This window comes from Onychomys torridus, chromosome 12 (assembly GCF_903995425.1).
Source record: "Onychomys torridus chromosome 12, mOncTor1.1, whole genome shotgun sequence".
Classification (NCBI taxonomy): Eukaryota; Metazoa; Chordata; class Mammalia; order Rodentia; family Cricetidae; genus Onychomys; species Onychomys torridus.
Window position 1 is genome coordinate 10962393 of NC_050454.1, and position 12384 is coordinate 10974776.

A 12384-nucleotide genomic window follows, 5' to 3' on the forward strand; every position below is an offset into this window, starting at 1 on the left:
CAACTTTATAAACCACAAATAGAAACCCTTACTTGGGGAACCAGCAAGATGTATCAGAGTGAGTGTGCTTGCCATGCATGCCTGATGACTTGAGCTCAATCCCTAACGCCCCGAAAACCGCCTAAAAGTTGTCTTCTGACCTCCACCACATGCACACCACACATTTTAAAAATTTTAAAAATAAATTAACAAGCCAGGTGGTAGTCTAGTGGGAGAGCCACCTCAGCCCCTGGCACCCATATACCCAAAGGGTCTGGAATGTTCTGGTGGAAGACCCACCTCAACTCCCCTCCCCCATTTCTCTCCCCAAACTGACCCCTCAAAGCCCACCAAACAGCAGCCTCTCCCCTAGAGCTGCCCTCCCATTCCAGATCCCCCACCCCCTCAAAGCTCACCAAAAGCCAGCCCCTGTCTGGGGCTGCTCAAGATCACGCCTACAGATTACTTAAGGCCTGGTAGCCATATTCGCCATGTGATCCCTCGCCTGCCTTCCCAAGGGTCGCCCAGGATTGTTTTACTTTGCTCATTAAACCTGGACTTACTAATTCAGTTTGATTTGGCTAATTATATCAGCAGCAGTGATAGACACCCAGCAACCAGGAATTCAAAACTTATCAGGTAGATCTCTGGGTTCAAGGCCAGCCTGGTCTACAGAGTAAGTTCTTTGTTTAAAACAAACAAAATACATACACATACACAACAACCTTAATCAGGATTACAAAAATTCAGGTGTATATGTTGTGAGTAGGTGTTTCACTAGAGATCAAACCTAGAGCCTCATTAGCTGGACAAACACTCCACCACTAGGTCGGACGCAGCCCAGGCTGGTTTTCTTTTCTTTCTTTTTTTTTTTTTTCCCGGTTTTTCGAGACAGGGTTTCTCTCTGTAGCTTTGGAGGCTCTCCTGGAACTCGCTTTGTAGACCAGGCTGGCCTCTGGGATTACAGGTGTGTGCCACCAACGCCCGGCCCAGGCTGGTTTTCTTTAATTGCATCTTTTTACTCCCTAGGAAATTATGAAAGCTAGTTACCATTTCATCTTCCTGACCCTTGTTGATGATCTTCCTTTCTTCCTTGTCCATTTCTACAGTGACCTCAAAGGTGCTGGGCTTCACAACAGGTGAGGATAGCTGCAGGAAGAAAAGAAACAAGCGCTGGCTTGCTGTAAAAACACATCCTGGCTGCCCACCAGAACCAGACGGTAAACCCCACTGCTGGTCACACCACACACTGAGAAGTCAGGTTCGAAGTGAGCTAGCAACTGTCTCCCTGTGGTGCCAGAAGGTGCTATGTAGACTAGCTGCTACTGGAGAAAAGTCATCCACAGTCTGACCCAGATGTGGACTCTGTGCACTACAATACCAACCTGTCAGGAAAAACAGCCTCGTGGGTACAAGAGGGTCATGACTGCTATGTACATAACCAACGACTTTCTGACTGGATCTGGGGCCCATTCCAAGGGAGGAAAATCATGCTTTGACCTGTAACCTGTAAACCTGGACCAAAGCCCATTGCTGTTAAGTCTCAGGCCCTGGGGGAAACAAACCTATTATTCTTGTTTTGTCCAAACTACCTTTCAAATGTTTATATCTAAACCCATGGATTATTGCTGCTCTCAATCTTGGACAGTTAACAGAGACTCATAACTGTTGAGAGCTCAGCCCTAAACACGACATCTATATCACTCCCTCCAAGGCTCAATCAATCATTGTAGCAGGCAGGGGTAAAAAGAACCAAAAGCTGGAGATAAACATTATGAAATGCTGTCCTCTGCACCCGACACATACAGAACTGCTGCACTCACTCACAGCAGCAAACATGGCCCTCAACATTCCATCATGGAGGGAGAAGGGGCTCACTCATAGGACCCCACCCATCCCTGAGGAGCTACTGGCTGAGGTGAGGTCAATTTCTTCAGGTGAATAACCACTAGTAATAATAATAATATTCAAACTAAAAAGATCCATGAAAGCAGGAGGGTTTATTGAGAAAGACAAAGCATTCTGTGGAGGTGGGTGGGAGAAGACAGTGGCAGCATGAGGATGGGGGTGTCTAAATCTCTCTCTCTCTCTCTCTCTCTCTCTCTCTCTCTCTCACTCACACACACACACACACACACACACACACACACACACACACACACTGTCAAATCATTTATCTTTAAAAGTTAATAATACCAGGTATGGCAGCTCACAATTTTAATCCCCGACTAGCATTTGGATTAAGAAAAGATCTGGAGGCCAGGTGGCGGTGGCAGCGGCGGCACATGCCTTTAATCCCAGCACTCAGGAGGCAGAGGCAGGTGGATCTTTGTGAGTTCGAGGCCAACCTGGTCTACAGAGCGAGATCCAGAAAAGGTGCAAAGCTACAGAGAATCCCTGCCCCCCCACAAAAAAAGATCTGTGTGTTCAATGCAAACCTGGTTTACATAGTGAACTCCAGGCCAGCCAGATTTTACACAGTAAGACTCTGTCTCAACAACAAACTTTGTTTGGGTTTTGTTTTTGTTTTTTTGAGACAGGGTTTATCTGTTTAACAGTCCTGGCTGACGTAGAACTCACTCTGTAGACCAGGCTGGCCTCGAACTCAGAGATCTGCCTCCCGAGTGCTGGGATTAAAGGCAGGAGCCACTACTACCTGACCAAACTTTTCTTTTCTTAAAAGATTTATTTATTTGTTTGTTTGTTTGTTTATTATGTTCACAGAAGAGGGTGCCAGATCTCATTACAGATGGTTGTTGGTTGTGAGCCACCATGTGGGTGCTGGGAATTGAACTCGGGACCTTTGGAAGAGTAGTCGGCGCTCTTAACCTCTCCAGCCCCACTTTACATTTCTTAACAAACTTTTGTAATTCCAAGTCAATTCAGCTCTGTGAAGTATTTTAGCTCATGGTAGATGAATAAGACTACCCAAAAGCTGGAGGATGAAAAAAAGATTCACTTTCTCTCAGAACTTAAACTGTTACCTATCAAAGCTACAGCGGGTGTGGATTAATGAAGCATACTGAGTTTTATGGTCGTAAGTAGTGAGAGTCAAAAACTGGCATGTTATGACTGCAGAACCAGCAAGTACTATTTCTGAGGTGCTAAAAAAGCCTGCCTAGGGCACTGTGTGTGGTAGCTAAGTGTCCTCCCACTGAGCTGTATCTGCAGCCCACAGAAGATTGCCAGTGAGTTCCCCAACCACCTGTCAAATCTATTTGGGAAGATAAAGCACCTGTACTGAACGTGTACACCTTTTTCTTGTCATAAACAGCAAAGGAATCTACATGGGTTAAATGTAAACAGTCTGCCACTCTATGTAAAGGATTAAGTACCTCAGACTTCAGTGCCTGGCAGAGCCTCGGCATCAGTCCTCCACAAATACTAATGGCCAGCTACATTTGAATTACCAGTTCGAACCTCTTTTTTCCTGGTTGGCCTGGAACTCACTATACAGACCAGTCTGGCCTTGAATTAACTGAGATCCTCCCGAGTACTGGGATTAAAGGCATTTAACCTGCCACCACCGGGACAGTTCTAACTTACAATACAGTATCAATACATACACCCAGCATAAATGAAAACTCTTCAAACATCAGCAAGAATCACAAAAGCATACAGGAGTGGCTAAGTCTAAGACATCTGAGTCACTGCTCTAAAAAAAGTGTAGAGAGCTGGTGAGATGGCCTCACCGACAGAACAGCTTCACGACCTGAAATTTGACACTCTGAATCCATAGTGGGAAGATAATGGACTCATGAGCACCATGGGAGTGTACACACACACACACACACACACACACACACACACACAAAGGCTGCTCTCTGCCAGAGAGTGGAACACTGTCACCTCCCTCAATTAGATTCCATACTTTCCTCTAACCAGTACACACCAGATCTGGAACACAACAGATACTCAAAAAGCACCTGTTTCACTGGTAGGTACTATTTGACAAGGATATTGGTGCTAAGACAGCAATGTTTTTTTACATGACAATTAACTGGCCAAGTAACAGTCAAAAGAACTGCAAATTATTCCATACATAGAAGCGATTGAAATCCCTTAGTCAACCAAAACAAAAATAGTAAACCCAATGTCACTGCAGAAATGGAGTAGTTTTAAAAGCATCAAGTCCAGTTTCTCCAAAACAAGTCACACTACCATCCAAAACCATTTGGACAACTTAGGAATAATGTCTTCTCCATCTATGGCAGTACTTGGGCATGAAAGCATACTTAATAGTCATTCCAATACCATAACAGCAATCCATCAAATCAATGATCAGAAGTGGCAATTATTCTCAAGAACTAGCTATCTAGAACATGGAACAATTAAGCAAGCCCAACATGGTTCCCTGTGATAAAGATCAGTAATTACTGCCTGCATTTGTAGGGTACAGTTTAATCCTGCTTGTGTCTTTAAAGGCTAATTACAGAACCCCTGTCCCTGACAGTCCCCACTAAAGAACACTGGACTAAGCTGAGGTTCTTCCTTAGGCTTAGCACCATCCTCATTCAGGATTTATTGGTAATAATTTTTGATAATCAATTTTGGTCATTTCCCACCACCACCACCACCTTTACATGGAGAGAAACTACTTCCAGCCTTAAAAGTTAAATTTTTATTTTATTATTATTGTGTTTGTGTGAGTACAAGTGAGCACTCCACAGTGTGTGGAGGTCAGAGAGGACAAAAAAAGACAACAGAGTCAGTTCTTGCTGTCTCCCGTGAGTGCCTGATACTGAACTCAGTCATCAGGCTTGGGAGACACACTTTTACCCACTGAGCCATCTGCCCAGGCCCTGCTTCCAGTTTTTATAACCTCCAGTTTCAAACAGCGATCAGATGTGCCCCCTGTCTGGAACAACCCCAGAAAAGACAAAATGCACACTGATTTAAAGGATGACTACCAGGTGATGAAGGTAACTGGCAAGTGAGCACTGGGAAGCTGGAAGCTAACACAGCAAGCTCTACACTTGCTCCAGGTGACTGAAGATAGAGCAGGAAAACCAACAGGATCCAGCAATCCCTACGCTACTAAGGCTGGGAGTCAAGAGAGACATCTAAGTTATGTCACCAGATCTGTAAAGAGCAATACTGGGCAAGGTGGCTGGCCCACTTATAAACCTAGAAGTGTAAAAGCAGAGACAGGAGGAGGATTAGAGCTTCAGATCAGCCTCGGCTACATGGAGTTCCAGGCCAAACAAGGAAACGGAGGGAAAGGAAGAGATCTGAAAGAGAGACCCTCTATGTAGCCCAGCTGGACTGGAGCCCCTTATGTAGCCCAAGCTGGTTGCCTGTGTGGCTGGGATTAAAGTGTTCACCAACTAACACCCCACCACCACCAAAGTATTCAGTTGTATACTTATTGATCAATACTTGCCAAGATACTGTCAGTGCTGTTATAATTTAAAAACGGTGGGAAAGAGCAACACCATACAACAGGGCCCACATGAGAGGTTTATTGAGGGGAGGGGAGAGAAGGGGCAAAAAGGGGGGCAGAGACTGGTCCCTGGGGACAAGAGCGAAGAAAGAGAAAGAGACCGGAGGTGGGCAAGGCCCACCTTTGATAAGGAAAGGAAACAGTGAAAGCACACAGGGGGAGCTCTCCGTGGCTGCAGCTGAGGTATATCCTGTCAGGATCCTGAGGGCAGGCCAGTACAGATGCCTGAATGCTAACAAGTGCCAGAACTCCATCCCTCCAATACACACTCCTCCCTCTCCCCCCACCCCCTCCCCACTCCTTTTTCCATAGGTCTTCTTATGTAGAGATACCTAGCCTCATACTCACTGTGTAATCCAAGCTAGCTCAAACTCACGGCAATCTTTTTAAGCTCAGCCTCAAGAGTACTGGGATTATGTTAAAGAACCAGTATGTCCAGGTGGAATTGCCATTAAAATTAATTGGATCCACGTACTATTTGAAATTTTTTTCTCTAAATTTCTTTAACAAGTTTACCTTAGTCTAGCATGAAGTATATTATCCCCAAGATCTTGAGCAATTAAAAAGCATATCAAGTAATACTCCAATTATTTTGAGTTGTATGGTAATTTATTGAGTAGGACAACCTACTTAAATTTTCCAAAATGATCACTGACCATATTACAATGCAGCTCTTTATACAAAAATGACTTCTCTACATGTTAACTGCTTTAAGACATAATTAATGCCCTATCAAATTTTACCCAAGTTAGCAAAATTATAAAATTAATTTAAATATAAATTGTTCTAAAAATCATTCATTATCACTAACTTTAAATCTATCACACACCTCACAGGAAATTAAAGAATTAACCCTTCAAATACACTTGGAAAACTCATAATTCCAACTATGCTTACATTTTAAACATGCATATTATAAATGTATAATTAAATGTAAATGTTTATATAAATAAAGCTTTAATTTTAATGACTCCATAAAGATAAAGAATATAAAACTATCTTAAAATATACTGTAGTCAAGATGCATACTAAAATACTTTTCTGACATATACCCAATTAAGACATTTGAAGAATTAACAAGCTTCAAAAATATACTGAACAAAATATACCCTTGTTGGCTTGCTAGAGTGCATTTTTTTTTTTCAATCAAGTCAATTTCTACATCACAGAAAATAAAGAAATTTTTCTTACCAATAGCATTATGCCATTATTCCTCTCAGATCCTGATACTTCAGCTTTCAAAAACTGGCTCTTTGTATAAAATAAAACCATAAAAATCCATACAAACATTAGAAACTTATTCCAAATATTGATTATATTTAAAGTGCATTTAAGATGAATAAGATAAAACTTTTTAATTCAGCAAATTTAGAGTTTTAGACCCTTCTGTTCCTTGTCACTGGCAGAATTCCTATTGAATAAATCCTATCCTGCTAGCACACACAAATTCCGGCCACAGTGCATGCCTGAATCTTGATGTTATCTAAACAGCAATGGGTTAGGCTATTGTCCTTAACCAAACCCTTCCTTGAATTTATAATGAAAAGGATTTGTTTCACAGGGTAAAAAAAAAAAATAAAAAAATTAAAAAAAAAATGCAGTGGAGGACAAAATGAAGCTATCAGAAATAAAAATCACCAAGTTTAATATAACGCTTGCCCCTCTATTCCTTTAGTATGTTCTAAAATGGTTAGGCCTTATTTCCTAACAAGACAAACTGGCATCAACAGGCAGAGAATTCCCCCAAACTTCTAAGACATTTTTGCTTTCCAAGAGCATAATAGTAATAGTTCATCTGAGCCAAATGTGATGTGTGTATGTGTATCCCAGCAACCAAGAAACTGAGGTAGGAGAGAAATGAGTTCAAGGTCAGTCCAAGGCCCTGTCATAAAATAAAAGGAAATGAAAATTTTTAAACCTGCCCAGAATTCCCAAAGAATTAATTTCACAAGGTGCTTTACAGAGTGATCAGTAACTCAAGTATAACATTAATTAAGCACAGCAATTTTAAGTATTATATTTTGTTTTCTTTTTTGAAGACTCCCATGTAGCCCAGATTGGTCCTGCATTCACTACTTAGTTGTTTCTGACCACCACATGTGCTATGACATGTATATGTTTGCACACACACACCATGATATATGTATACAAATAAGATTTTAAAAATATTTAACCCTCCCCCCTTTTTTGAGATTAAGTCTCTCCATACAGCCTAAGCTTGTCCTAACCTCTTCCCTTAACTTTCCTTGTACTGTGGGCAGTGGTGGCGCACGCCTTTAATCCCAGCACTCGGGAGGCAGAGGCAAGCGATCTCTCTGAGTTTGAGGCCAGCCTGGTCTACAAAGCGAGTTCTAGGACAGGCGCAAAGCTACACAGGGACACTGTCTCAGAAAACAAAAAACCCCCCAACTTCCCATGTACTGAGAGTGTAGGCATTTATCATCCGTGAGGCTAAAAAGAACACAAAGGGCTACTTCAAAGGCCCTGAATTATATACCACAACTGGTATTCTCGACCTCTCTTTTTTCCAAATTTATAATATCCACAACAAATCCACAATTCAAAAGTTCTACTTTGTGCAAGTGAAACAAAATATGCTCTGGTACATTTAAACTCTAATCCAACCCACAGAACAATCCTAATTTAATATCTATACAAATACCTATGTAAAAAGAATAACCAAATCTCAATCTTCCAAGCAGAGTAAGCAAACTGTCACAACTCTGAGGACAGAACTCAACTTCAAACCAGCTCCTAATAATAAAAATGACATAATATAGCTTAATGAATACGTGGAAATTTTACAAGGATGCCAGCTAAATTTTAACAAAGGTTTACTCAATACCCACTTTATCACTTCCCATCTCAGACTTTCTCCTATAATACATGCTTTTGTGTCTGTGTTTAGGCTTAAGGAAGGCTATTGTGTCCAATATACACCAAACCAAGACTGTATTTACATTTGTCAAGTGAAGTCTTTATATAATGTGTTTTTTGATAGGTAGAATAAATTATAATTAGGCCACACAAAATAACTACTTGCATTGGGATTAATATGAAGAATGAGTTTAGTCTACATTATTTTTTAATCACTTTTATTATATATATATACCTTTTAAATGAACATTTTTATTTAGGGGTATCCCATATGGTTAAGACTGCCCTCATGAGACAAAATAGTTTATCTAATAAAAATTTGGATTTTATTTATTTACCTATTTATTTAGGTTTTTTAAGACAGTCTCAAGTAACCCAAACTCTTATGCAACTGAGGCTGGCCCTGAACACTTGACCTTTCTGCCTCTACCTCCAGAGTACTGGGATTACAGGTATTATATGCCATCTCACCCAGCTTAGTCTGCATTTTTTTAAAGATTTATTTATTTATTATGTATACAGCATATATGACTGCAGGCTAGAAGAGGGCACCAGATCTCATTACAGGTGCTTTTGTGAACCACCATGTGGTTGCTGGGAATTGAACTCAGGACCTCTGGAAGAGCAGCCAGTGCTCTTAACCTCTGAGCCATCTCTCCAGCCCTAGTCTGCATTTTTAAAATGGCTATTTATGGGGGAAGGGGACTAGGGAAAGTCAGTGGATGAGCAAGAGAGCGAGACAATGTACATGTTTGAAATCACCACACTGAAAACTTATCATTTTGTACACCAACCTAAAACTTAGTTTTAAAAATAAAACTGGGAAGGTGGTTGGTGCATGCCTGTCTTCTAGTGCTTGGAGAGATGTAAGAGGATCAAGGATTCAAGACCTGTTCAGCTTTACAAGGAGTTCGAGCTCAGCTTCAATTTCATGTGGTCTGGACTAAGAAATAAATCCAGTAAAATAAAAGTCAATTATTCAAGTTACTGGGGTCCTACAAGTCTCATATTTCTTTCTCATGTAGAGATCTGAACTCCATGCTCAAGGTTAAAAGTAATCAAAGTGTTATAATGCCTAGATTGGATAAGAATTTGAAACCTATCTAGGTAATCCTTTCTATGAAAACTGCTACATCAGGCAAGAGTTTGAAACACATTTACCCTACAGACAGTTTAAAAAGAGAAAACTGCTTCTGACACAGGAGACAAGCATCATGGTGCTAACCAGTGCCCATCCTCTGCACTGGGGTATGAGGAAGAGGCAGAGTTTGGTGGGTTTTCCCACCAAACTGAAGAGTGTATAGATAAACTTCCGTTTCTACAGCACAGGGCCAGGCCTGAAACATTCAAATACTCTCTACCCGGATCTCAACTTAAGTCTCTTGACATTAACAAGCACAATGACTTTTCCTTGTGTTTTCTAAGACAGGCCCCACTGTAGTGCAGGCTTGCCTACAGCTCACAACCCAGGACCTCACACAAGCTCAGCAGGTGCTCAGGTACAGGTAGTTACATTTCTTTCTTTTCTAGGTTCTGGTTCAGTGAGTATAAGTATAAACAACCCATAATACAAATGTGATAAGTAGCTGCAAATTACTTTAGTTTTTGTTGTTGTTTGTTTTTCAAGACAGGGTTTCTCTGTATAGCTCTGGCTGTCCTGAACTCTCTTTGTAGACCAGGCTGGCCTCAAACTCAAAAGATCTGCCTCTCTCTCTGCCAAGTATGTGTCACCACTGCCTGACTGCAAATTCTTATTTTACTGGATTCATCTACAGAATTAAGCAAGCAAGTGCATCATCATATTAAGAGCAGAATAAACTAGGTGTAGTGGTGCACGCCTTTAATCCCAGCACTCAGGAGGCAGAGGCTGAAAAAGACCTCAGTGAGTTCAAGGTCAAAGTGGTCTATATAGTGAGTTCCAGGCCATCCAAGTGGGGTGGTGAGGTGGTGGGGGTGGGCTAGTTTTCAACATGGGGTTTTAGTTCTTGTAGTTCTAGAACTCACTTTGTAGACCAAGCTGGCCTCAAACTCACAGAGATTCATCTGCCTCTGACTCCCAGGTGCCAGGATTCACCACCATGCCCGGCTCTGTTTGGGGTTTGTTTATGTGTTGTTTCCTTGTTTTTTGTTTTTTGAGATCCTGTCTCGGGGGAAAAAAAAGCTTAGGCACTATGTACAACCTGCTGTTGCATCCTTTTACCTGTAGATGGCAACCCAATATTGCTAAAGAAAAAGGGAATGGCTGAAGCCAACTAAACTATTCAGTGGTTAAAGATGAGCTATTATGCACCAATCTGTTTAGGAGACTGGAAATGTCAGTATGAAAAGGAGTTGCCAGAAAGCAACTAGAAAGAAGTGCTATTTTCATTCACATGTCAAGAGAAAAATCATATATATAACAAAAACCATAATGAGGGCTGGACATGGTGACATAGGCCTTTAAAATCCCAGCACTCAGAAGCAGAGGCAGGAGATATGTGAGTTCAAGGGCAGCCTGGTCTAATACAGTGAGTTTCCAGGACAGCCAGGGCTCAATAGTGTGACCCTCTCAAAAAACAAAAATAGGTTCCTGGTGTGCTCAGGCTGCCCTTGCACAGCAGGACTTTTCTTCAGGTGATGAACATCGATGAAGTCCAAACCACCAACCTCAACTGCTCAGTGATAGTTGGCGTGAGGCACAATGGCTCTAAGCCCTGCATGGACATTATTATCCGATAGCTATCAGCTGATTGTGCTCGGTGCCCACCTCACTGCTCAGGAAATGCCCACTGCCTTGGCCTCCCACATCTGGGCCAGGAACACAGTGGCAGCATCCACACCCAGTACAGATAAGCTTGGCCTGGGGAAGGACCCTGGCGCTGACACTGCATAAGAGTCCTACAACCAAACGTTAGCTAGTAACTAGAGACAGTTGTCTGTAGCACAAATCTTAGATGGTCTTAATAAAATCAAACCTGAAGCCAGATATTGGGGTGAATTGGAAGATCAGAGTAGAACAAGCCACAGCCACCTCACCTTGCCAATTCCTCATCTGATCCTGTTTCCTCAGTCTAGAAGCCTCTGTGTCTTCATCCAGAATGAATCTCAGCTGAACGGCTGCTACTAAAAGCCTAAAAGCTTAACCAGCTCTAGTTCCTTGTCCTCACACCTTATATACCTTTCTGCTTCCTGACATCACTTCCTGGGATTAAAGGCTTGAGTCACCATGCCTGGCTGTTTCCAGTGTGGCTTTGAACTCAGATCCAGATGGATCTCTGCCTCTGGAATGCTAGGATTAAAGGTGTGAGTGCCGCCATTTTCTGGCCTCTATATCTAGTGGCTGTTCTGTTCTGACCCCAGATAAGTTTATTAGGGTGCACAATATTTTGGGGAACACATGTCACTACAGTTGTCTAAGAAGAGTTGGTCTTAATAACTCAAAATGCTACATGAAGGCCACAAAACAGACTACCGGTGCAAGAGTCCTGACATTTATCAGTGCTTCTGGGGCAAGATAAATAAGAACAGGAAGATGGTGAAGGATCTGGACAAATTTGAGTTTTTCTTTTTCCCTTTCCCTCACTGCTTAACGATACCTGAATCTGGCTTCATCTGTCACCTAAACATCTTTTATTTAAATATTTACTGCCAAATGAAAATAAAAGAATAGAAGTGTGTAGTAAAACACTTAGCCATTAAACAGGTGATAAAAACAACAAACAGACCTGGTGCACCCGAATACAGATACAAAGAGTGAATCCTGAGAAGGGTATGGGGGAGGGGCACTAAAGCAAAGTATGATGACTCATGTGTGTGTACATCCACACACGTCATAATGAAATTCACTACTTTATAGCTCAACTTAAAATTAATTGTTGTAACAAAACAACAACAACAAAAAATGAAGCTCCTAGCATAGTGGTGACAAACTATGGAAGTGAAAACAGGAGGATCTGGTATTTAAGGCCATCCTCAGCTACACAGTGGCTTGAGACCAGCCTGGTGAACTACAAAGACACTGTCTCTTAAAAAAAAAAAAAAAAGAAAGAAAGAAAAAAGACAAAGCTGGGTGTGGTGGCACATGACTTTAATCCCAGAACTAGGAG

At 41.7% G+C, this 12384-nt stretch overlaps 1 protein-coding gene across 3 annotated transcripts in view; it reads right to left on the minus strand.

The window, feature by feature from the left end:
* The window catches only part of Atp13a3 (ATPase 13A3), an 80644-nt gene that overhangs the window by 54542 nt on the left and 13718 nt on the right, over positions 1–12384 (minus strand). For all 3 annotated transcript variants that reach the window (XM_036203489.1, XM_036203490.1, XM_036203488.1), the window contains exon 3: positions 1030–1128. In XM_036203489.1, coding sequence (XP_036059382.1) covers positions 1030–1080 — 51 coding nt within the window. In that variant the 5' untranslated portion in view covers positions 1081–1128. The remainder of the gene's footprint in view (positions 1–1029; positions 1129–12384) is intronic.